The sequence below is a fragment of the Natrix helvetica genome (assembly GCF_964273705.1).
Source record: "Natrix helvetica genome assembly, chromosome: 3".
NCBI classification, from domain to species: Eukaryota; Metazoa; Chordata; class Lepidosauria; order Squamata; family Natricidae; genus Natrix; species Natrix helvetica.
Window position 1 is genome coordinate 108,936,881 of NC_138549.1, and position 23,051 is coordinate 108,959,931.

The 23,051-nt window shown below is 41.1% G+C and overlaps 1 protein-coding gene across 2 annotated transcripts in view; it reads right to left on the reverse strand.

The window, feature by feature from the left end:
• The window catches only part of LOC309390286 (lanosterol synthase-like), a 32,038-nt gene extending 11,128 nt beyond the window's left edge, over positions 1-20,910 (reverse strand). Inside the window, exons 1-15 of one of the 2 annotated variants that reach the window (XM_081949466.1) lie at positions 20,822-20,910; positions 19,808-19,976; positions 18,367-18,505; positions 17,446-17,554; positions 16,525-16,649; positions 15,766-15,862; positions 14,376-14,511; positions 12,413-12,521; positions 12,028-12,146; positions 11,395-11,492; positions 10,870-10,897; positions 9,263-9,316; positions 8,495-8,566; positions 7,800-7,850; positions 1,241-1,390 (exon numbers count right to left, since the gene is read on the reverse strand). In XM_081949466.1, the coding sequence (XP_081805592.1) occupies positions 1,241-1,390; positions 7,800-7,850; positions 8,495-8,566; positions 9,263-9,316; positions 10,870-10,897; positions 11,395-11,492; positions 12,028-12,146; positions 12,413-12,521; positions 14,376-14,511; positions 15,766-15,862; positions 16,525-16,649; positions 17,446-17,554; positions 18,367-18,505; positions 19,808-19,976; positions 20,822-20,835 (1,470 nt within the window). In that variant the 5' untranslated portion in view covers positions 20,836-20,910. Of the gene's footprint in view, positions 1-1,240; positions 1,391-7,799; positions 7,851-8,494; positions 8,567-9,262; positions 9,317-10,869; positions 10,898-11,394; positions 11,493-12,027; positions 12,147-12,412; positions 12,522-14,375; positions 14,512-15,765; positions 15,863-16,524; positions 16,650-17,445; positions 17,555-18,366; positions 18,506-19,807; positions 19,980-20,821 lie in introns of both variants that reach the window. The other variant, XM_081949465.1, reaches the window with a different exon arrangement.
• Between the last annotated feature and the right edge of the window lie 2,141 nt (positions 20,911-23,051).

Consider the following 23,051-nt stretch of genomic DNA (forward strand, 5'->3'; position numbering starts at 1 on the left):
TTGTATTCATGGCTATCAAATTCTATTTTTCACAGCACTTCTAATTTGAACAGCATGCCGCAAACAGAAATTTAGTTCTGCTTTCCATGATACTTTTCCTCAGTTACTATTATGTGTTCTTGACCATTTTTTCAATTGCCTTGCTTCATGCAGAAAAGAAATATATAATGTATATTTTTCTCACATCCTCATCCTCATAACCATGTCAGATAAATGAGGAGTAAAAGAACAGAAACTCCTAACATGGTCTCGGATTAACTGTTCTCTTGCTATTGACTAAAGCCAAATGAGAGTTCAGAACAGAATATGTTTCATTTTTATAAATCATTAATTAATTATTAAAATTTATTTTTACTACAAATATAGTAATATATTGACAATATAAGGTAATTGAATGAATCAGACTAACTTATTATTGTCGGTGCTATTTATCAGCATGTATTCAGTTTGACTCTCAGAAAATTAAGAACTTTTTTAGTCTGACTGCAACTTTGATCCTTTAACTTTGAGACAACTGAACCTGTTGGATATGGTTTATTCTCCCCAGGTTTCCAAATCTGTACATTTATATTTTTAACCTTCTTTTTCGTCTATCCATTTTTGTGCCTGTTCTTTCAAAAGACTGCTTTTTTCCCCATGCAATTTTCTTTATAAGATTTTTTTATTATCCCGTTTCCCCGAAAATAAGACCTCCCCGGATTATACGCCCAATCAGACTTTTGAGCGCATGTGCTAATATAAGCCTTTCCTGAAAATATTGCAAGATAGCAGCAGCCATGAGGTGACCACGCTCGCCGCCTCCTGCACCTCAAAAATAATAAGACCTGCCCGAAAATAAGGCCGTTTATTGGGGGGGGTGTCAAAATAAAATAAGACCCTGTCTTATTTTCTGGGGAACACGGTATTTGGTAATTTTAAATGCTTTGAGATTGTCTTGCAAAATTTTGCCAACATGGAAAAAAGTGTTTCCTAAATTGTGTACAAATTTGATACACAAAATTTGATCCTGATCCATCCCCACACGTTTACCAGACGTGTGTGGGGATTGGGTATGGACCAAACTTTTTCTCTCATCCCTTCTTGGACAAATTTGTCAAAGAGAAAGTGTTGTCATTTACCACCAACTCCTGCAGAATGAGATACTCCAAAATAAATGCATGTTTTATCACCTTCCCTCCAGCCCTCAGAAACCTCATTAACCATAATGCCATGTTTTCTATTTGGGGTTCCCTGCACTCACCACATTGATAGCATCAAAGATACGTTGTGGAGCTATGTGATCTTCTATGAAAGGACACTGTTCTTCAAGTAACATCAATGCCCTGATTGCTTCAGCAGTGCAGTCACTGACTATCCAGTCGTTGTCCCGATTGCTGAATGGGAATCCTCCCTAGTGGTTTAAAAAAAGATATTAATAAGATGTTTCTTTGGAGATTACCTGTCAATGACTACTTCAGCTTCAACCACAATAATAGATGAGCAAACAATAGATACAAACTCAAGGTAAACCCTCCAAACTCAATTGCAGAAAATATGACTTCAGTAACAGAGTGGTCAATGCCTGGAATGCACTACCTGACTCGGTTGTTACATCCCCAAACCCCCATAATTTTAATCTAAGACTGTCTACTGTTGACCTCACCCCATTCCTAAGAGGTCTGTAAGATGGCATGCACCAGCGTGCCTACAGTCCCTGTCCAACTTTCTCCATTTATTTGTACTCATTTACTGGGTTCATATTTATGTTTATACTTATACCTGTTATCTTTTACATATTTGACAAACTAAATAAATAAATAACATAAATAAATAGATTGCTTGCTCCATAAAAGAAAAGAATCTATATTTCAGCTCTAGACTCAGTTATGGAAGGTTACTTGTGGGACTGTGTCACCCCATTGTGATTGTTCCATCCCACTTGTGCCAGCGGGAGGCATGCTGTGGGTCCCATCGGCCCACTTATTCTGGTTGGTGGGGTCTGTTGTTGCTCCTGCCCTCTGGAACATCTTGTGAAGTTGGCCCCAACCCTCCTATCCTTTTGGCCTAAAGAGCTGCTCTGTAGGGGAAGGCCATCCCAGTAGGGGAAACAGCATAGTGGTTGATAAGTAACAACAGATCCTACCCTCCCCATATGTCCTTAGATTTTATCTTTTATCTAAATATATATATATATATATATATATATATATATATATATATATATATATATATATATATATATATATATATATATATATTTACTGTAAGCCACCCAGACTTACCTTATGGTATGATAGTGGGGGTTGGAGAAAGAAAGAAAGAAAGAAAGAAAGAAAGAAAGAAAGAAAGAAAGAAAGAAAGAAAGAAAGAAAGAAAGAAAGAAAGAGGGAGGGAGGGAGGGAGAGATGGTGCAGGTATCTTTGATCCTCATCAATTAATATGGAATTTAGGTGGCATTTTATTCCATTATTAGATTTATTATCATTTAATAGAATCCAATAACTCTTAATTTAGGCATCAGGAAAAGTTATTTTAATGCATTTGAACCTTTTAATATGTTATATGCTTTACTGCACAGCTGTTTCTTAAATTTCTGTGTTAGAACTCTCTCAGAATAAAGCTTAGAGGAAACAAATAAAAGCAAGCAAAACGTTGGAACATGCTTTGGAATCTCCTTCAAGGATATAGCCAAGTTGGTAAAAAATCACTGAAGAAATTAATTTTTCTCTTTCACTAGAATTAATTAAGGTTTTTAGGAAAGGCATTTCTGGACCACAAATATCTATTTAAGGCAGGCATCCTCAACCCCCAGGCTGTAGACTGGCACTAGTTCACAGCCTGTCAGGAACCAGGCCACGTAAGAAAGCAAAGCCCCATCTGTGCATGCACAGGACCCAGACTGTTAGATATTTGCATAAACTGCTGTAGTCTCCACTCAGGTCCGCCGCCAGGGCGGGAACAAGGGGTTATTCTGATTGGACGGGAGGTCTGCCAGCTCCCCATAAAAGGGGAGCTGCACGACCCCGTATTCAGCTGGATCACTACTACCTAACTAATAAAGAGCTGTTGTCACAATCGTCTGGAGTCTGTCTTCTCGTTGCCCGAATCTAACACTGGCGACGAGGATGGGATCGAGAGGCAGATAAGACAAAAATCTACTAGCAAGCATCTACAGAATCGATCCAGCCCTGGGAATCGGCGGGAATCCCGGCAGCCATCTCAGCGCGGCAAATTCAAACGCAGGACAAGATGGCGATGCACGCTCCACCAACCCCGTACGACCCAGTAGCCGAACATTGGGAATCCTACATGTTGAGATTTGAATGCTTCCTCGAGGCAAACGATCTCATGGGACTACCGGACTCCCAGAAAAAGAACATGTTCCTGGGCTACTGTGGTCGAGAGGTCTTAGAAACGGCCAGGGATCTATCGGAGCCAACCCCCATCCAGGCGGTAACATGGATGGCGCTACAACAGACGCTACAGACGCACTACGCGCCAAAACCTTCCCGCCACGTTCGCCGCCACGAATTCCACATGAGGAACCAGAAAGCGGACGAATCCATCAACCAATACGTTGCAGCACTTCAAAAGGCAGCAACGTATTGCGAATTCAGGAATCTGGACGAACACATCCTAGAATGCCTCATATGTGGAGTGGGGGACATTGCTTTGCAGAAACGGTTGTTGGCAAAACCCAACTTAACCCTGCAAATCGCACTAGATGAGGCAAGGGCATCAGAATCGGCGGACAGATCAACAGAAACGCTGCAACGCCAGTACGGCGTACCCCAATCCGGGGCCAGACAGACCCAGGTGCATCACGAGGCCACCGACCAGGAGACCGAGGACAGCGAGTGCGAAGACAGCCATCGCATGCGCAGTAGCAACACAAAACCGGCGTGAAAATTCGAATCCCGTTTGCCGCCATGCGCAAGCTGCGGAGGAAAACACCCCCGATCTACCTGCCGTTTTAGAGACGTGGTGTGCCAGTGCTGTGACAAAGTAGGACACGTTGTAAAAGTGTGTCAGAGCGAAGTCCCTGCCACAACATGGCAACCGCCATCTTACCGCCAACAGAAGTCCACCCCAGGGGCTTGGCGGAAAAACAAAGGGCGCCCAGAAAGAGAACCAAGGGAGTCAGCCGAGAGAGAGTATCCCCAGAAAGAACCACTAGGAACCTATCTCAAAACGATAGGACAGGTCCGCACAAAGCAACCTAAAAAGCTGAAACTCACTGTCCTCCTTGAGGACTCCCCATGCGAGCTTGAAGTCGACACGGGATCATCGCTGACGATCATCTCGTGGTCAGCAATGAAAAAGGCGATTCCCAACCTGAAGAAGCACCAACTGCGGAAACCAGACATCCTGCTTCGCAATTACCAGGGGAACAGGGTCCCCATCGTGGGTCAAGGCACGTTCCGAGTCCAGTTCAAAGACATCCCAGCCCATCTGCCCGTGACCATAGCCAGCGCGCCACTGCAAAGTCTCCTGGGACTGGATTGGTTCGAAGCCCTGGGACTGGAAGTCACAGGCATCAACGCCGTGGGAAACAGCAGCTCCGAGGAAATTTTTAAGGAGTTCGAGGATGTGTTTAGCCCCGGCCTTGGTAAGTATGTGGGGACACCAATCTCATTTAATTTGGATCCAAATGTGGCACCCATCAGACTCAAACCCAGGAGAGTGCCTTTTGCGCTCCGACCCAAAATTGATAAGGAGATAGATAAGCTGGTCGAGCAAGGAATCCTTGAACCAGTCGACCACGCTAGTTGGGAAACCCCAATCGTGACCCCGGTTAAGCCAGATGGGTCAGTCCGCATCTGCGCGGACTATAAATGCACAATTAATGTCGCTCTCCAAGAGAGCGCATATCCTGTGCCCGTAGTACAACACCTATTACACTCATTGGGGCCAGGAAAAATTTTTGCAAAATTAGACATGGCACAAGCTTACCAGCAGCTGCCAGTGGATAGCGCCACGGCGGAGGGCCAAACTATAGTGATGCACAGGGGTGCATTTAAATGCAACCGTTTACAATTCAGCGTAAGTTTTGCTCCGGGACTATTCCAAAGCGTCATGGAACGGCTTTTGCAGGGCATACCAGGAGTCGTCCCTTATTTCGACGACATCTTAGTATCGGCTGCAAATGAGGAGCAACTATTAAAACGTGTTAGGATTGTTTTGGCCAGAATTCGAGAAAAGGGTCTCCACCTGAAAAAGGAAAAATGCCAAATTAACGTGCCCAGCGTAGAATTCCTGGGTTACAGGATCGATGGACTGGGAATACACCCAACATCGGGAAAAAATTAAGGCAATTCAGGACGCCCCCACACCACGAAATCAGACCGAATTGCAGGCCTTCCTCGGACTTCTTAACTTCTACAGCGTCTTTCTCAGACAGAAGGCTACTGTTGCTGAACCGTTGCACCGACTTCTAGCAAAAAACGCCGAATGGACCTGGGGACGTCCCGAGGCGGCCGCTTACGCCACAGTCAAGTGCCTGCTGACGGCCGGCTCTCTGCTAATCCAGTACAGCCAAACCCTACCTCTGGTGTTAACTTGCGATGCCTCACCTTTCGGCATCGGCGCAGTACTCAGCCACAGAATGCCAAATGGAAACGAAGCCCCCATCGCATTCTACTCAAGGACATTATCATCGGCGGAACGTAACTACAGCCAACTAGACAGGGAGGCATTGGCCGCTGTGGCGGGAGTCAAGCGTTTTCATGAATATCTCTACGGCCGCGATTTCGAACTTGTGATGGACCACAAACCATTGCTGGGTCTACTGGCGGGAAACCGACCCACACCGGTCTCCCTCTCCCTGCGCATGACCAGGTGGACTGTTTTCCTGGCTGCGTACTCCTACAAACTGGTACACCGACCGAGTACTACGTTGGGACACGCGGACGCGCTTAGCCGTTGCCCGTTACCGGAACTGTTGGCCGACCCCACTCCGGAAACACCGGTTCTTTTGATTGACTGTTTGGACACAGGACCGGTATCTTCTGTGGACGTTGCTAGATTTTCTGCTAAGGACAACGTAATCAGACAAGTGCAAACTTGGGTATGGAGGGGGTGGCCCAAAGGGATTGTGGGACCCGAATTCAAACTGTTTTGGTCTAAGCGGGATGAACTGTCGGTTTTGAAAGGTTGTTTACTGTGGGGAGATCAAGTTGTTATACCGCACAAACTGCGGAAGAATGTACTAGAAGCTTTATATGTGGGGCATCCAGGTATTGTAAGGATGAAAGCATTAGCAAGGAGCTACGTTTGGTGGCCTAACATGGACAAGGAGATAGAGGAATGGGTGGCCACTTGCAATCCGTGCCAAGAGTCCAGACCAGCTCCCCCTGAAGCGCCCGCTACGGAGTGGGACAAACCGCAGGCACCCTGGTCGAGAATACACATAGATTTCGCAGGACCAGTTCAGGGCCAGACCTTTTTAATAGTTGTGGATGCATACTCCAAATGGTTAGAGGTAGTCCTGATGACCTCGATCACGGCAGAGGCGGTCATCAAGGTACTACGGAGACTTTTCTACACGCACGGCCTGCCCAATGTTCTAGTCTCCGACAACGGGCCCCAGTTCATGGCCATGCAATTCGAATCCTATTTAGCGAGTCAGGGAATTCGGCATGCCCTCGTCGCGCCATTCCATCCGGCGTCAAATGGTCAGGCGGAGAGAATGGTGCGAGCTGCAAAAGGGGCCCTCGCTAGGATGGGCCCGGGTGATTGGCAAACACGGGTTGACCATTACCTCCTAATACAACACATTACCCCTAGTGCCACGACGGGAAGGAGCCCCGCTGAACTCCTCATGGGTCGCCGGCTGAGGTCTCACCTAGACCGGCTACACCCAAATTACTCTGCCACATCGCCCCCAGACTCCACGAGCAAAATCCGGAATTTTAGCATAGGAGATGCAGTATACGCCCACAACTATGCAGGGGGGACGCTGTGGATTCCGGCAAAGGTAATAGGCATCACCGGGCCTCGTTCTTACTTGTTAGAATTGGAGGACGGTAGGAACTGGAAAAGACATATCGACCAACTCCGAGGTCGCCTAACTCACTCCAGCCTGAGGTCATCTAACGAGGAGCTTATACGATCGGAAGGAGTGCCGACACAACAACCCTACACACCCATCACAGACGACTACAGCACAGCGGAACTGAGGGTGGAACCAGAGGCCGGCGTAAGAACGGAGCATGTCCCGAGCGAGTGGAATCAACAATCCCCAACCTGGTCGGAGGAACAAAAAGAACACTCCGATCAAGCACCAACTCAGGCGCAACCCGAATTACGCAGGTCCACCAGAGCAAGGCAGAAACCTGCTTACCTACAGGACTTTGTAACAAACAGGAACACTCCATCTAAGAGGGGAGAGGTGTTAGATATTTGCATAAACTGCTGTAGTCTCCACTCAGGTCCGCCGCCAGGGCGGGAACAAGGGGTTATTCTGATTGGACGGGAGGTCTGCCAGCTCCCCATAAAAGGGGAGCTGCATGACCCCGTATTCAGCTGGATCACTACTACCTAACTAATAAAGAGCTGTTGTCACAATTGTCTGGAGTCTGTCCTCTCGTTGCCCGAATCTAACACAGACAGTGCATGAAATCATTCCCCACCTCCACCCTGGCCTTCATGGAATGGCTCCCAGGTGCCCAAAAGGTTGGGGGCTGCTGATTTAAGAGAAAATGTGAAAAGCTATGTATCAAATATTTATTTCTCTCTTCTTTATAACTTCTATTAGTTGGACCTCTGAGGGTTTCCTTTCTATTGGTTATGTTTTACACACAATCAGATTTTGAAAGTACCTTGTTCATTTGACGGTAGTATCTCTGGTAGTTGGGTGGATTATCCACGACCTAAAGAAGGCATTAATAGCATCTTAATTGCAATTTACAATGGCAAAAAACATGTTTTGGTTCATCTGACACCATGTCCATGCAGCAAAGTGAAGGCTGTTACTCAGTGCCAATCCCCCTCCTACCAACAGGTTTGTGATGCATATTGCAGCAAGGATTACTTTTTTCAAGTCTATCTTGATTCTCACTGAGTCAAGTTCTTATGGCGGCCTTTTTTGGAAATGGTTTGCCATTGTCATCTTACTAATTTGAGACTGACTCGACCCGTGATGGCAAACCTATGGCATGTGTGCCAAAGGTGGCACACCGAGCCATTTGTCAGGGCACGCAAGGCGTTGCCCTGTCAGCTGGCCAGCATGCATGCCAAAACTATAAGTTATGATCAGAAGCCACTGAGAGATAGGTAGCCCAAGTAAACAGTTTGAGTAAACAGTTTTAAGTAAACAGTTTTAAAACTGGATCTGGAATTAGCGGATATCTTAAAAGAAGTATTTGCTTACTGAAACAGCCTCCATGTATCATGCATGATATGGTTTTTAAACAACTGCAATTACTAGATCCTGCCCTTGTGGAATCAAATTGATGGTACTTCTCTAAAGTCAATATTAACGTCTAGTATATGTGATTCCAAGCCAGCTTCTTACCTGAGAACATTTAAAAAATGAATGAGCTTTTTTCAGGCAGGTATTATACTCCGGGTTATTTTGGATACCAGCCTAGAAAATGAAAAAAAAAAAGATTATAAAATGGATGAATGTCAATAAGTTTAAAAAAATACAGGCCTCTTACAGGAAAGCAAAACTTTACACAGCTTCTTAATGAAATGCATGTTTTTCAATCATAAGTAAGTAGCGACCATGAATGAAACTTTTCTTTATTAATGCTCTGTTTGCTGAATATGATTCTAAGAAATATTTCTATTATCAATAAGATTCCTGTTTCTTAAATATTATGTAAAAGTGACATGATTATCATGAACCGGGACAATTGAAGGATAACTTGAAAATATTTGCACTGTGTTTATCTCCCAACCTGGTGCTTCCAGATATTGTTTAGACTGCAACTCCCACAAAATCAATCCATTTGATCAATGATCAAAGATCTGAACACCCAAAACAGATGAGAGCCATTGGAATATCTCTTCCTGGGGCAAAGTAAAGCTTTGCCTGAACAGGTATTGAACAGGTGCTTTTCGTCTGTTAATGTAACCTGGCCTATCCTTTTGACATTGTCTCCTAAAACCAGAAACTATCAAATATCCTGATGATCTCTTTAAACACTTCTAACTTTGAAGATGAGATTGAGATACATCACATATTATATTAATGGCCAGAAACTTTGAAAAGCTTTTTAAAACCATGTTAAGTCTTTCTAGCACGACAAATGAACAAGAATATAATAGGAAAATATACCTCTAGAAAACCAAAAATTGTAAATGAAGCATCCCAGGTTTGAGATCCCATCACCTTAGACAAGAAAAATAGACATAGTTTAATTTTTTTAAAAAAAAGACAAATTCCTCTTTTTATCCATTGATGTCATCAAGCCTAACTTGTCCACTCAATGCAGGAATCCATATTAAAGCATCCCTGATAAATTTTATCTATCTTCTTCCTCAATACATCTAACGAAGGGTAGTCTACTGTCTTTTTAAATAAATTAATGTACAATCTAACTCAGTGATTTTCAACTTTGGCAACCTTAAGATATGTGGACTTCAACTTCTAGAATTTCTCACCTAGGTTTGCTGGCTGAGGAATTCTGGAAGTTGAAGTCAACTCATCTTAATATGGTCAAATTTGAGAAACAGTGCTCCCGCCACTGAGAAAATGTTCACAGCACTCAACCAAAATCTAGGAGCTCCTGTTCTGAATTAGACCCAGGGGTAAAATGCTACCAGTTCGAGCTGGTTTGCCCGAACCTGTAGTAAAAAATGCTACCGGTTCACCTGAACCAGTAGTAAAAAATGCTATCATTTAGGGCGAACCAGTAGTCAGCTCTGTGACGATCAGCTGGGCCGCGTCTAGAAATCGCGTGGCACAGCTGATTGTCACATTGCTGATTGTCGGAACTTTAAAAAAAACTTTTTAAACTATTTTTTTACTACAGGTTCACCCGAATGCTTTAAAAAAGTAAAAAAAAAAGTTGCGACAATCATTTATGCGACAAACAGCTGTGCCGCACGATTTATATTTGCTAGAAAACAGGAAATCCTGCTTTCTAGAGAATATAGATTGCGGGGCACAGCTGTTCCACCCCCCTCTTTCGCTATTCTACTTACCTTTGCAGACTCAGAAAAGGCTTCTTAGTGCCTAAGGTGCGCATGCGCGCGAAGCGTGCTTTTGGCAAACATGCATGCATGAAGCAAACCAGACTTCAGAGCATTTCACCTCTGATTAGACCATACTTCAAAACTTACAGTGCTTCCACATTAATGCTGTGTCAAACATCCACTCCTCTTCAAGTCTAGACTTTTGCAGAGTCAAAGCAGAGCAAGTGACAATAAGAAGAGGAAAGAATTCCTTCGGCTTTTCCCCCTCTCCCTCTCCATATTCACATGATCTAACTAAAATTGATTATAACATTTTACACATTTAATGAAGTAGATTAGTGTTTACAGAAGCCATAATAAAGAGTTAGTACTTCAGAGGACTCAAAGTTGTTTATACTTCCACTTGGTGCAAATGTCCTTTCTGATCCAAATTGAGGATCAAGCGACATATTGGTTGAGTTCTCACAATGCCCCAAAACAATTGCTTTGTTTTAACTATGCCATATCAAGTAAACCATAATGGCTGGGCTTACAGAACATCCTATACCACGTACAAATTATATTATGATTTAGATCACTTAATTAACATGGACGTGGTAAAAGAGGTCCATGGGGATTGTCAAACAACCATTATTTTACATTAAAAAAAACAATTGCTGTCAAAAAAAATTTTTTGACTCCAGCCTGCAAAGCAGTAAAAGGGCAGATGGGCTTTAACAATAACCAATTTCCTTTCCACAATCTTACCTTCATTATCATCCCCTCGTCTGTCAGCCTGCATAGATGTATAAAAAAGACAGATTATAGTATGTGCAAAGGCTAGAAGGGCAATTTAAAGGCATAGTATGGGAGCACGACGGCATGCAGAATATTTAAAAATGGGACGCAGATGATAATATCTTTCTAAAGCCTCTTTTCATGAATGAAAATTCTCTGGAATTAACCTTAGACATTGGCCACTGTGATTTCTAGGGGAAAAGGGAAGACAGATCTCTGCAGAACCTAAAATCTGCTCTGGATTTTACAGTGGCACTGTTCTGGGCAACTTTCCCTAATTTTATGTCTCTGTGATAGATTACAAAGCCTAGATTTCCCATCAAGCAAGGCTGTTGATAAGGATAGATGGGGTTCTCAAGTGTTGCAGCTGGAGGACTTTAAACAGGGGGAAATTGGGTGACATCTTCCATTGTCCTCATGATCCACAAACACCTCTCCTATATGTCACATGTGGTGAGAAAGGGTTTTGAAAGGGTTTGGCATCAGGAATCTTACCAAAGGTAATCGTAGATTCTGGAGACATGCTCTTGAAAGGCTGCAGAATTGGGACCATCCATGTACCATGAGATCAACACATGGAATGGTTTGCAAATCTACAGAATGAAAAAGTTCCGTCAGGCATTTTGCAACTCCCTCCGTTCCAGGGCAATCTTTATGATACCAGCCAAACGCAGATACTCCTTTAGAGAACAGAACAGGTAAGTTCCAAGCATAGCTCTCTGTCTGAAAGGAAGCTAAACCAATGGCTGCCATCAGAGAGGGTATTCAGCAGGTTCTGACCAGTTCCGGAGAACCGGTAGCGGAAATTTTGAGTAGTTCAGAGATCCGGTAAATACCACCTCTGACTGGCCCTGCCCCCATCTATTTTTTGCCTCCCGAGTCCCAGCTGATCAGGAGGAAATGGGAATTTTGCAGTAACCTTCCCTTGCAGTGAGGAGAGAATGGCGATTTTACAGCATCCTTCTCTGCCACGCCCACCAAGCCACGCCCACCAAACCAAACCACCCCCACAGAACCGGTAGTAAAAAAAATTGAATCCCTGGCTCCCATGTGGAGATAACTCACTCCATCGGGGGAAATTTTATTACAGAAACAGTCATTTCTGTGTGGTACTTTCGAAAGACCTACCGGGCTAGAATTAGTAGAGTTTGAGAATATATCATCCGCCTTGATTTGTTCATAGAGCTCAGTGGTGGCTTTCTTTCTGAGACTTGTAAGGTGGTATCTGTCGTACAAATTGAAGAGGGCTGCAAAAAGGAGCAAACAAACATTCTAGAAGCAGAGCCATTAGGTTTACAATTCTATCTTCAGTCTGAGTTCGTGGTATCGGTTCAGGCAAGGTTTGATTGACTGACTTGTGCCATCAAGTTTTTTCAATTCACCATCTGGGGCATTTAAAAAGAGCACTAAGAATCCAAAAGGCAGCTGGTCTGTTTCTGGGACCGATGAATCGAGGAAGTTTCAACTGGAAACGCAAGGCCTTAGAAGTTGTACTGTTCTCAGTGCCACTTACCAAAAAACACATCCAGGACCAATGTATGTGGTGCCTGTAAATCAGCCTCATAAATATATTTCTTTTGGGCTGGCCAATCAATGCTCGAGTAATCCTCCACGTAAAGTTCCTAAAGTAAAAGAATAGAAAGACATGCGTTCTTTAGTAAATAGGACACAAGACTGGTCCACTTGCTAAAAGATCTTTAACATGTGTTTTACATATATTTATACACACACAATGCTAATCCTTCAAAAATGGTTAAGTGTGATTGAAACAATCTCAGGCTTTCTCCTACCAATTCTCTTTGCTTCTCTAGCCAGAAAAAAATTACAGAAAAAACAGGGGCTGATATTGTAATTCAGTTAAATGTATTACAGTATGTATCCTGTAATTATTAATGTAATGTATTAATGTATCCTGTAATTATTACTCTGTTGTTCTACATGTACACTGAGAGCTTACATATTGAAGACAAATTCCTTGTGTGTCTAATCACACTTGGCCAAATAAAGTATTCTATTCTGCCCTACTCTATTCTATCCTATTCCTAAAAAATCATGAGATTCGGATGCATTTGGATATTTTTGTTTTCACATATCAAATCCACTGAGGATCCAATTAATAGAACTACAATATCAAAACTACAACAGCTTTTGTTAAGACCTAGACAACATTTATATTAATAATCTGTTCTTTCTTCCACATGGTGGTCCATGGAGGAAAGAATCAAGCATTTCCACCACAAAAGGAAATAATAGTACAACAATAAACTGGAAATGATAGGATTAACCAGATTATGTTTTCCTGCATGAAGTGGATTATGATTTGTGAAAACTCCAATTTTAAAATGCCATAAAGCTCAAACAGGAGATGAACTAATTCTCTTTTTGTCCTGAGCTCACAGAAACCTTATCCAATGTCATAGATATGCTTTCAAAATTATAAAAAAAAGTTTGTGTGTGTGTGTGTAGAAAGATGTTATTTTCAGTGTTAAATTGTGTGGCTTGCTTAGGAATCTTTACTGAATCACAATTGTTTTGCATTACTTATCCAAGATAATTATAAAATAATCTGGCAATCCCCACAACAGTAGCACTAATCACTGAGATATTTTTTTAAGGTTTAGGTTTAAGTTTAGTTTTAGCCAAATCTAAGTATTCACAGAGAAATTTAGAAAGTTTCCATCTGCAGAAACGGATATTAAATACCAAACCACAATAGAGAGCTATTGATATTTTGTGATTAAGAATATAAGAAGAGCCATGCCTGATCAGTCCACCTAGTGCAGAATTTGATGGCACAAGGTGGTCAACAGGGTACAATAGGAAAGTTCATAGGTGTATGAATTCGTAGGAGGCAATAATTCCCTTTTCTCTCTTGCTTGCCAGTGATCTTGAGCTGTCTTAAAAACAGAGGTCAGCACAGCCTCGTTGCAGCACAGTGTCAGTGCAAGAGGCAAAGAGAAGCCTAAAGTTGTGGACATTTGTGTCCCTCTTTTTATAGGCTTACACCAATTATAATATGCATTTAATTTACTGAGCAAGCTTCCAGCAACTGACATTCCAGCCCAGTGAATTCAGTTCTGTAATATTGTACATTGCATAAAGCTATTTTCATACCTCTATAACCTGTTTGTAAATCTGAATGGTTATTGCTTCATTGCAAGAGATGAAGTCCAACAATTATTTAATTATGGCTGTATGCAAGTAATAAAGTAAAAAATTTTGTAACCAGAAAGTGAGTGCCACATTTATTGGGCCTGGATGGAGGCAACATCCGTTAGTTCCCCCGGCTGATTGAAGGGTTATTGGTTCGAAGGATTAATTTTAGTTCAAGAGATTTTTTTTTCTCATAGGAATTTGGTAAGAAATCACAAGGATTCATTGGCTATGAATTTACCTTGGAAACAGCTTTCTTGGAATAGCAAATGCCGGGAAAAGAAACAAACAGAAATAATCCATAATGAATATTGTTCTTTTACCTGCCTAAGACTCCGGATCAGTTCATCTTCTTCTGCACTTATGCGGTTGAGTTGGCAGTAGGTCGTTGCAAGCAAAATATGCCGGGCATGGCACCAGTAAGTGGAGGGATGGCCTGGCACCCAGGTAGGTAACAGCCTGCCTCAGAATGAGGGAAGCAACAGGATCATAAAGAGATAGAAGGGAATCTTAAATATAGTAGGTAAAACTGTTGCCTGGATTGCAAACATATCTCAGAACATTTGACTTCTCCCTGTTGTAATTCTAGATCTCCACAAAGGAGTTCCAACAATTTTGAAAAAACATTAAAAGAGAGCAGAGCCTCTAAGACAGGGGTGTCCAAACTTGAGAACTTTAAGACTTGTGGACTTCAATTCCCAGAATTCCCCAGCCAGCTGGCTGGGGAATTCTGGGAGTTGAAGTCCACGTCTTAAAGTTCTCAAGTTTGGACACCCCTGCTCTAAGAGTAATGTGAAGGTTGGACTTCATTCATCTACGGATATTAAGGCCTTTTCAGGCCTTCATCTTTGCTGAAGATGGAATCAGTAGTTTTAGGCCTGTGTTGAATTGAGACCTTGATCCATGTAGTTTTCTTGGCAGAAGTCTAGAATTCTTAGACAATCATGTATCCCTAAACTATTCAGGCAAAATCTTGTTTAGCTTCTGATAGAAACTAAAGTTGGCTAAGTATTGCAAGTGGCTGAGATGACAAATAACAAAAGTAGTCTAATAAATATCAGTCTCTTACAGCAAGACCATCACAGCATATCCACCGTACAAATGGAAGATATTGTGAAATATTCATATGTATAACGCAGTACAATTTGCATTCGAAGAAGATTTAATATTCATGTTGTTAAAATCAAATCCCATTTCCATCCAAGGCCCAGTTGACTTCAGTTCTGGATAACTCCCCAAATTACTCATTTGTTAGTTTATAATATTTTGTTCAAAATAGTCCAAAATTGGGCATTTTACTTATGACTTCTCAGTCTTATCGGCTAGCATTCATATTTCCTGACACTGTATGCCCCTCCCTTGCTAGGTTCTTCTGAATTTCTAGTCTACAGCAGTATGAATCCTGAATCTATTCATTTATTTGTATTTCATATTTCTAAACTGCATAGTTCCCTCAAAGAGGCACCTACATAGAGTTAATTTTTATAAATTGACAAATTTGTAAACATATCCCGGGAGAATCAAAACTGGGTTAGAAGCCAATATTGCTGCAAATGTAATTTAGATATCTGCATTTGCAATTTGGGAAAGATTACAGCTGTGTAGAAATCTTCAGGGTTTTACTGATTAGACAGTATAATACTGTGTTGGCTAATTTTATTCAACGTCTCCTTGAAAGCAAAACAAAATGCAACACAACTTTAAAGTGCATACCACAACTCAGGAAACGGGGCATTCATTCCCTCCCAGCTGTACACATTCATAATAGCCAGCCAGACTTTCCCCAAATGTGGGGCACCAAGAGCACCACCTGGAAAAAGAATTGTCAGTGGGGATGAGAGGGAAGCAGCACCCACTCTAAGCACAAGAACCACAAAGCTTCACAAATCTATAGATCTACATAACTTGCTGATATATTACTTGATTTGCTTTGATAATGGTGCAGCTGATTACCTTCTCACTATTTCAGGCTTAATAAACATTTATTTAGATTTTGATGATTGGATTAAATTAGATTCTGCATGTTTAAAGACAATGCATCCCTTATATAAAGTTAGAGAGTTCAAGACTGTTGCCCTGTATGCTATAAGAAAAGGATTAAAAGTTTAGAATGATCAGCAGGTTTAACACTTAGCTGGCCATCTCTCTACACTCACCAAAATTGCCTTTAGAAAAGTTGCTGAACTCCTTGGCTTGGTTGGCCTGAAGCAAAAGGCATCTATACCCAATAATTAACACATTTTCAAAACCCTTCTGCCCTTAATAGAGATAAAAGGGAAGCAAATATCTCAGGCTTCAGCTAGAATATAAGAATAACAACCATGTTTAAAGGTGCCATTATAATAAAAAGTAAAAGCTCTTACATATTCAAATGCATAAAAGTCACATGGATGGGAGGCCTTTGACCACATATGGGGAGAGATCATTTTCATGGTTCAATATATGCCTGGATATTTCTGACTTGATTCTCACCTTTTTTATGGAGAGAGATTCGAGCCCTCACTATATCTGGATGATCTGGTCCATATCCAAGGATTCGCATAGCTATATAGTTGAGGGCTGTGCCAAAAATGGTTGGTTGTTGCTCCCTGAGGTGGCTACCATACAGAGATTTAGAAAAAGAAGTTTAAAAAGACACATTTCTTGGATCTCTAAGTCCCCTATCCACAGGCAAATTTACAATTCTCTTCCTTGGGTACTTTCTATCATTCTGAGAGTACCTACTAGTATTATTTGATTAATAAGCTTCAACATTCTTGCTAGAATGTACATGGAATTGGAAAGAAAAATTTAGAATTTAAGATGCTTTTAAAACTTTGACAGTGTAAAATAAAGCTTTAGGATGTAAATCTCTAGTGTGAAAACTACAAGGTCTCACTCAGAACATCTAAGTAGCCAATAAATATTTAATTTTTTGAAAATAACACAGTTTGGAAATTTGAAAAAAATGCTAATCTATTTGGTAAAGTCTTAAAGCCTTTTAGAGTAGATCACCATTGGAGCAACCTATAAGAAAAACAAAGAACTAACATGGAAAAGTGTAGGTGCTGATATAATAAGTATGTAAGTAAACAAGCAGAAAGGAGTATGGAAATTTGCAGGCTATTATTCCACAGCAAACGTTGTATTTTAATCTTCTATCATTAACGATCTGGAATTTAAAACAAAATAAAATGAAATAATTCAAGAACTAACATGGGAAATCATAGATGGGGATGTAAGAAAGTAAGTACTTTGCATTTTACTGTAGGCGCTGAAGTATACGGAAGGGAGCAGAAGGGGGTATAGAAAGTTGTCAGCTAACCTTCTCCAATTATTTGGAATTTATCAAAAATAACACACACACACACACAACCCCTCCCCAAAAAGCAACAATATTTTCACTTCACTCACAGACCCCAACCGCCTTCTGGAAGCTGTCTTGAACGTATATATCGGTGTATTTCTTTCTTTACCTCTTCTGGGAGGGAAACCTTAGCAACATAGCAGGCAATCAAAAGACCTGTTTGATGAAAAAGACCATGAATAACCCCTAAGTTTGGATTTTTTTTAAAAAAAAATTGAGCACTAAAAGTCACCTTGTCTGATAATCTAAGGGTAAATTTGTGTTTTTATTTCCCTTTTTAAAAGACCATTTTAAAAAAGGATCAATATAGCAAGATTTTATTCGTCAAGAACAAACAGAGAATCACTGCACTTTCTCAACAGTAATTTCTCCAATATTCCTGGAATCTATTACTTTTAAATAAATACACAAAAGCCTGCAGATAAATGTAATTATTTCAGGAGGCAAAAAGCAGACTGCCTATCCAATTCTTCCTTAAATGTCTGGCAACATGCCAGAGACTGGAAGGAAGAATAGTTTCTGCTTCTCAGAAATCATTCACAATCCATTGTTCTGGAGTATCCTTTCCCTCTTCCCTCTATATACGAAAGAATCCAAATTCAAGATCCCAGTTCAAACTTTGGAACTTCCAGAATGAGTAAAATGAGGAAGGCTAGGAAGGCTAAAAATCACATGGCAGCCTTTCTCAACCTGGTGGGGACTGTAACTCTGTGCATTGACAGAAAATAACGGTTATGCTGGGTGGGAATTATGGGGATCAATTCCAACACATCTAGAGAGTACCAAATTGGGAGAGACAACACTGAGCTAGAAGGAGCTGTGGTCTACTTGGCCATATGTAGCTGAGGAATTCCCCCCTCCCCCAAATTTTCCCAGTTCTGTCTGCTTATTCCATAGGTGAGAAGAGAACTTAATTCACAGTACAGACATAATTTTAACTGGTTGATTTACACAGAGTGAATTTATACCTGGAGCAAGGGTGAGTACCCCAGAACATTCAGCAGGCCAATGGCCATCTTCAGCTTGTACACCCGAAAAAAACTTAATTGCTTTCAGCACTGCTTCCTGAGCTGTGCTGGCTTTGGGTAACTCTGGAAAAAATTTACTCTGTAAAATAAATAATGGCGATAAGATAAATACATTCCTGTCAGGTTACATTTTTCAATATATTCACTCTGTTTCTTTTGGGGACATTTTATCTGTTAACAGAGAAGACCATTAGGTCTGGAATCTTGGTAATGAGGAATTGAAAAGGAACCCTTTCCATTCTGGCTACATTCCTTTTTTAAAACATTGGAGCAAAGGCTTTTTACCCATTTTTCAGTTTAAAATTCAGATATAAACACTCTTTTAGCATTATCTATATCCATAAATGATAGATGAAATGGTATAGGGTTTCCTGCCTAGGCAGGGGGTTGGATTAGAAGACCTCCAAGGTCTCCTTCCAACTCTGCTATTGTATTGTAAGTATTTATTCAGTTCCATCTGAAAAAAGTGACATAACAGTTTTTCACACTTATGACCTTTGTAACATCCCCATGAGCGTGTGATCAACATTCAGATGCTTGGCAACTGACTCATACTTATGTCTGTTGCTGTGTCCTGAGTTCATGTGATTACCTTTTTCAATGTTTTGACAAGCAAAATCAATGAGGAATCCACATAACAACAGTGTTACTAATTTATCAACTGTGGTGATTCACTTAACAACTGTGGCAAGAAAGATCATAAAATGGAGAAAACTCAAGAAAAGTCTCGTTTTAACAAATTTTAAGAAATTTTGGGCTCAATTGTGGTCGTAAGTCAAGGACTACAGATAGATAGATAGATAGATAGATAGATAGATAGATAGATAGATAGATAGATAGATAGATAGATAGATAATGATTTTTTATAGATATGAAAAGGCAACATAAAAATACTACTAGTAGTAATAATAATGTAGTATGTCCCTAAGAATCACATTCTCAGTGTGGTTTATGGATCTGAGTTGTGAATTTAATAAATCATACAATTGTTTAGAAATTCAGTTACAGTTACTAGTTACTAATCTTCTGTCAGCAGATTACATCGATGAATTGTTTGCATGACATATTTTATGCACATCAAAATGATTCAAGGCATGCATTGCTCATGAGTCACAGAAGGGACTAGGGCTATCAGGAGTGTTGCACCAGTAATAATTCTAGTTAATATACAAGAAGGTACAGATATTGGGGTGGTAGATACACAAGGCCCCTTTCTCACTGTAAGAAACCCTAAACATGTCAGAAAGAAAACCACAAGCAGAAAAAAGACAATCAGTATTTGCTAAATTGCAGCAGGGCTGCCCTGCATTGGTAGCATTCATGCTTTTCTCTGCCACTATGGACATTATTTCTGCACTTGTAATGATCATTGACCACTTACTGTGTTTAGCCCTAAAGTATATGCTTCAAGTGCATTCTGTTCCCTGGCACATTCCTCATTTTCAGGCACATAATACCACTTCTGTCGTCCTTCTACTGTGCTCAGTCGCCAACGAGTCAGATCTGTCTCTGGTTCAATTTTATTGGCACCTTCTTTGTACAGAGAAAGCCTGCTAAGATAGGAGAAGGTTTAAACAGTGATACCATATCATCATTTTGTTATTCAAACTTACTTAAGACAGCAAGATGCAAAATATATTAAACAGTAGAGCAAGTAAAATGAACAGATCTTCAGGTAAATAGGATTCAGGAACCAGGATTCCAGGTTTAAAGATTTCTAAAACTATATTTAATATATTTAATTAATTTACTTTAATTTATAGATTTATCAACTATCCTAATATTACAAAAGCTATCATAATTATCAATAAAACTGTTCAACAACATGTGTAGGATTATGCATAGTGGCGCAGTGGTTAGAATGAAGTATTGCAAGCTAAATCTGCCCATAGCCAGGAGTTCGATCCTGACAGGCTCAAGGTTGACTCAACTTTCCATCCTTCCAAGATCAAGAAAATGAGGATCCAGATTGTTGGGGGCAATATGTTGACTTTGTAAATTGCTCAGAGAGTGCTATATAACATTATGGAGTGGTATATAAGTCTAAGCGCTATTGGTATTGTTATTACGAATCTATTCCTCTTTAGTATAACTATGTAAGAACAAAAACACATTACACAAGCAATATGCTTAAATATCAATTTAATATACAATATATATAAATAATAATTTAAAAAACACCACAATCACTATAACATCCATCTTTTAATATGTACTATATCCAGCTCATTGGTTCTTTAAATATTCATAGCAAACTATCAAGAATAGTGTACAATTTTATATCTGCAGACATCTGATTTTCATGTTATGCTAAACCATTGTTTGTTTAACTGTAATTTCCTGACTAACCCACTATATAATCTAGTTAATGTTATAAACAAGAAATTGCACTTACACGTTATCTGACATCCCTCTTGCTTGATGTTTGAAATCACCTGTTTTGAATGCTCCGAAGATTTATTTGGAGTGGTCAGAGTTGCCAAAGAAGGTCCTGGTGATTTAAGAGCTAAAATTGAGATGTTGTTTCTGGACCATCACAACTGCAGTGAAATCTGGTGTAAAGTTGCTGGAATAATCCTAATATCCTTGGTATAGGAAGAGACTGTTTAATGTCAGATGTAAGGACAACACGATGATGTAATAAAGAGTAGTCTCTTTATTGTTGTTCATCCAAAGAAAGAAACTTGCTAAATTAAAGCACAACTTCCATAACCGTTAGATATACCCAGGGAACTGTTAGGGAGGGTCTACTCTGGAAGTCTTCCTGGATACCAAGGATTCAGACTAATTTACCTCTTAGCTCCTCCTGAAAGACCTTCCTCCCTCCAGCAACTGTGCATCAGATTTCACAGTAACAACCCCTAAAATACTAAAGTTCTTATCCATCAAAAAAAAAGTTTAAGGTTCACTTAAGTAGAATTGTGGTACCTGACCACTCATAACAAGGGCACCAAATAGGCAATGGGCGGAGTTTCAGTTGTGCTCTATCATACTGTTCAGGGAAACCGTAAACTTGTTTCTTTCACAGCCGGGATTATCTTTCTCTGGAATCCGCCATGAATTTCCTTCTCTGATAATTCGAAACATGCATTTATCTGTTATCTCACCAAAATCCACATTGTATTGTAGTGTCCAAGGTCAAAAAAAATAAACATAAACTGATAAAACCAGCCCAGCAGTACATGATAATAACAGGTTATGACTTACGAGGCCCTGCCTGACCTGTGCAGGTCAGCTTTCCAGGAAATGCAAAAAGACAAGCAAAATTGCCTGGGGAATCAGGTTCCTCTTAATTTTACAAGTGGTAGTTACTTAGCATTTCTCCCCTATCTCCTACACAAAAGGCTGCTTAAACACTGAAAAAATATGTACTGCAAGGGGGGGGGGGATCACAATTGGAAAGGGAAATCAAAGTAACTCCAGCACCAGTTCTTAAGCTTTTATGAAACTTAAGAACAGGCAGCTGTAGGCGGTTTGAGGAATTCTAGAAATGATCGTCATCTCAGAACCAGCCTAGAACTAAAGAGAAATTTCCGGACAGTTAGAACAATTAATCAATGGAACGACTTGTCTCCAGACGTTGTGGGTGCTCCAGTTTTTAAGAAGAGATTGCATAATCATTTGTCTGAGATGATATAGGGCAGTGATGGCTAACCTTTTTCTAAAGGCATGCCAAAACTGTAAGCACACGCTACCACACACACATGCCCCATCCACCTGCACATGTGCACACGACACACACACACCCAATGACGGAGGAATTTTCACCCTCCCCAGGCTCTGGAAGCTTTCTTGAAGCCTGGGGAAGGCGAAAAACGGCCTCCCCCACCCCCCAGAGGCCCTCCAGAAGGCAGAAACAGGCCCAACGGGCGAACCGTAAGTTCAAAAATGATCTGTTTCCACCTTCCAGAGGACCTCCAGGAGACCGGGGGAGGCCATTTTCACCCTCCCCAGGCTTCAGGAAAGCCTCCAGAACCTCGGGAGGGTGAAAAACATGTCCAACAGGCCAACTGGAATTTCAGAAACAATCCGCTTCTGCCTTCTGGAGGGCCTCTGAGGAGCCAGGGAAGGCCGTTTTTCTCCCTCCCCAAGCTTCAGGAAAGCCTCCGGAAGTTCGTCCCCATTGGGCCTGATTTCTGTCCTCCCCAGGCTCCGTAGGCTTTCCTGAAGCCTGGGGAGGGAGAAAAATGGCCCAACACCCCAACCAGAAGCTTGAGGAGGGTGAAAACGGCCTCCCACTAGCCCTCCGGAAGGCCGAAAATCAGCTAGCTGGCGCGCACATGTGTGACGGAGCTGAGGGCTGCCGTGCCGGCAAATATGGCTCTGTGTGCCACCTGTGGCATGCGTGCCATAGATTTGCCATTACGGGTATAGGGTTTCCTACTTGAGCAAGGGGTTGGACTACTAGATGATCTCCAAGGTTCCTTCCAACTCTGTTATTCTGTTATTCAAAGAAGGTGGGCCTTTTTTTCCTCTTCCCAGGTAATACTGACAGCAAACAACTGCCAGGTCAAACTTGTACTTAGACCAAACTTGGAAACCAAAGACACACAAACTATATAAACTACACACAAATAAGAATCTTGCTAATCTGTGAATATATTTCCCCCTTCCCTTCCTTTTTG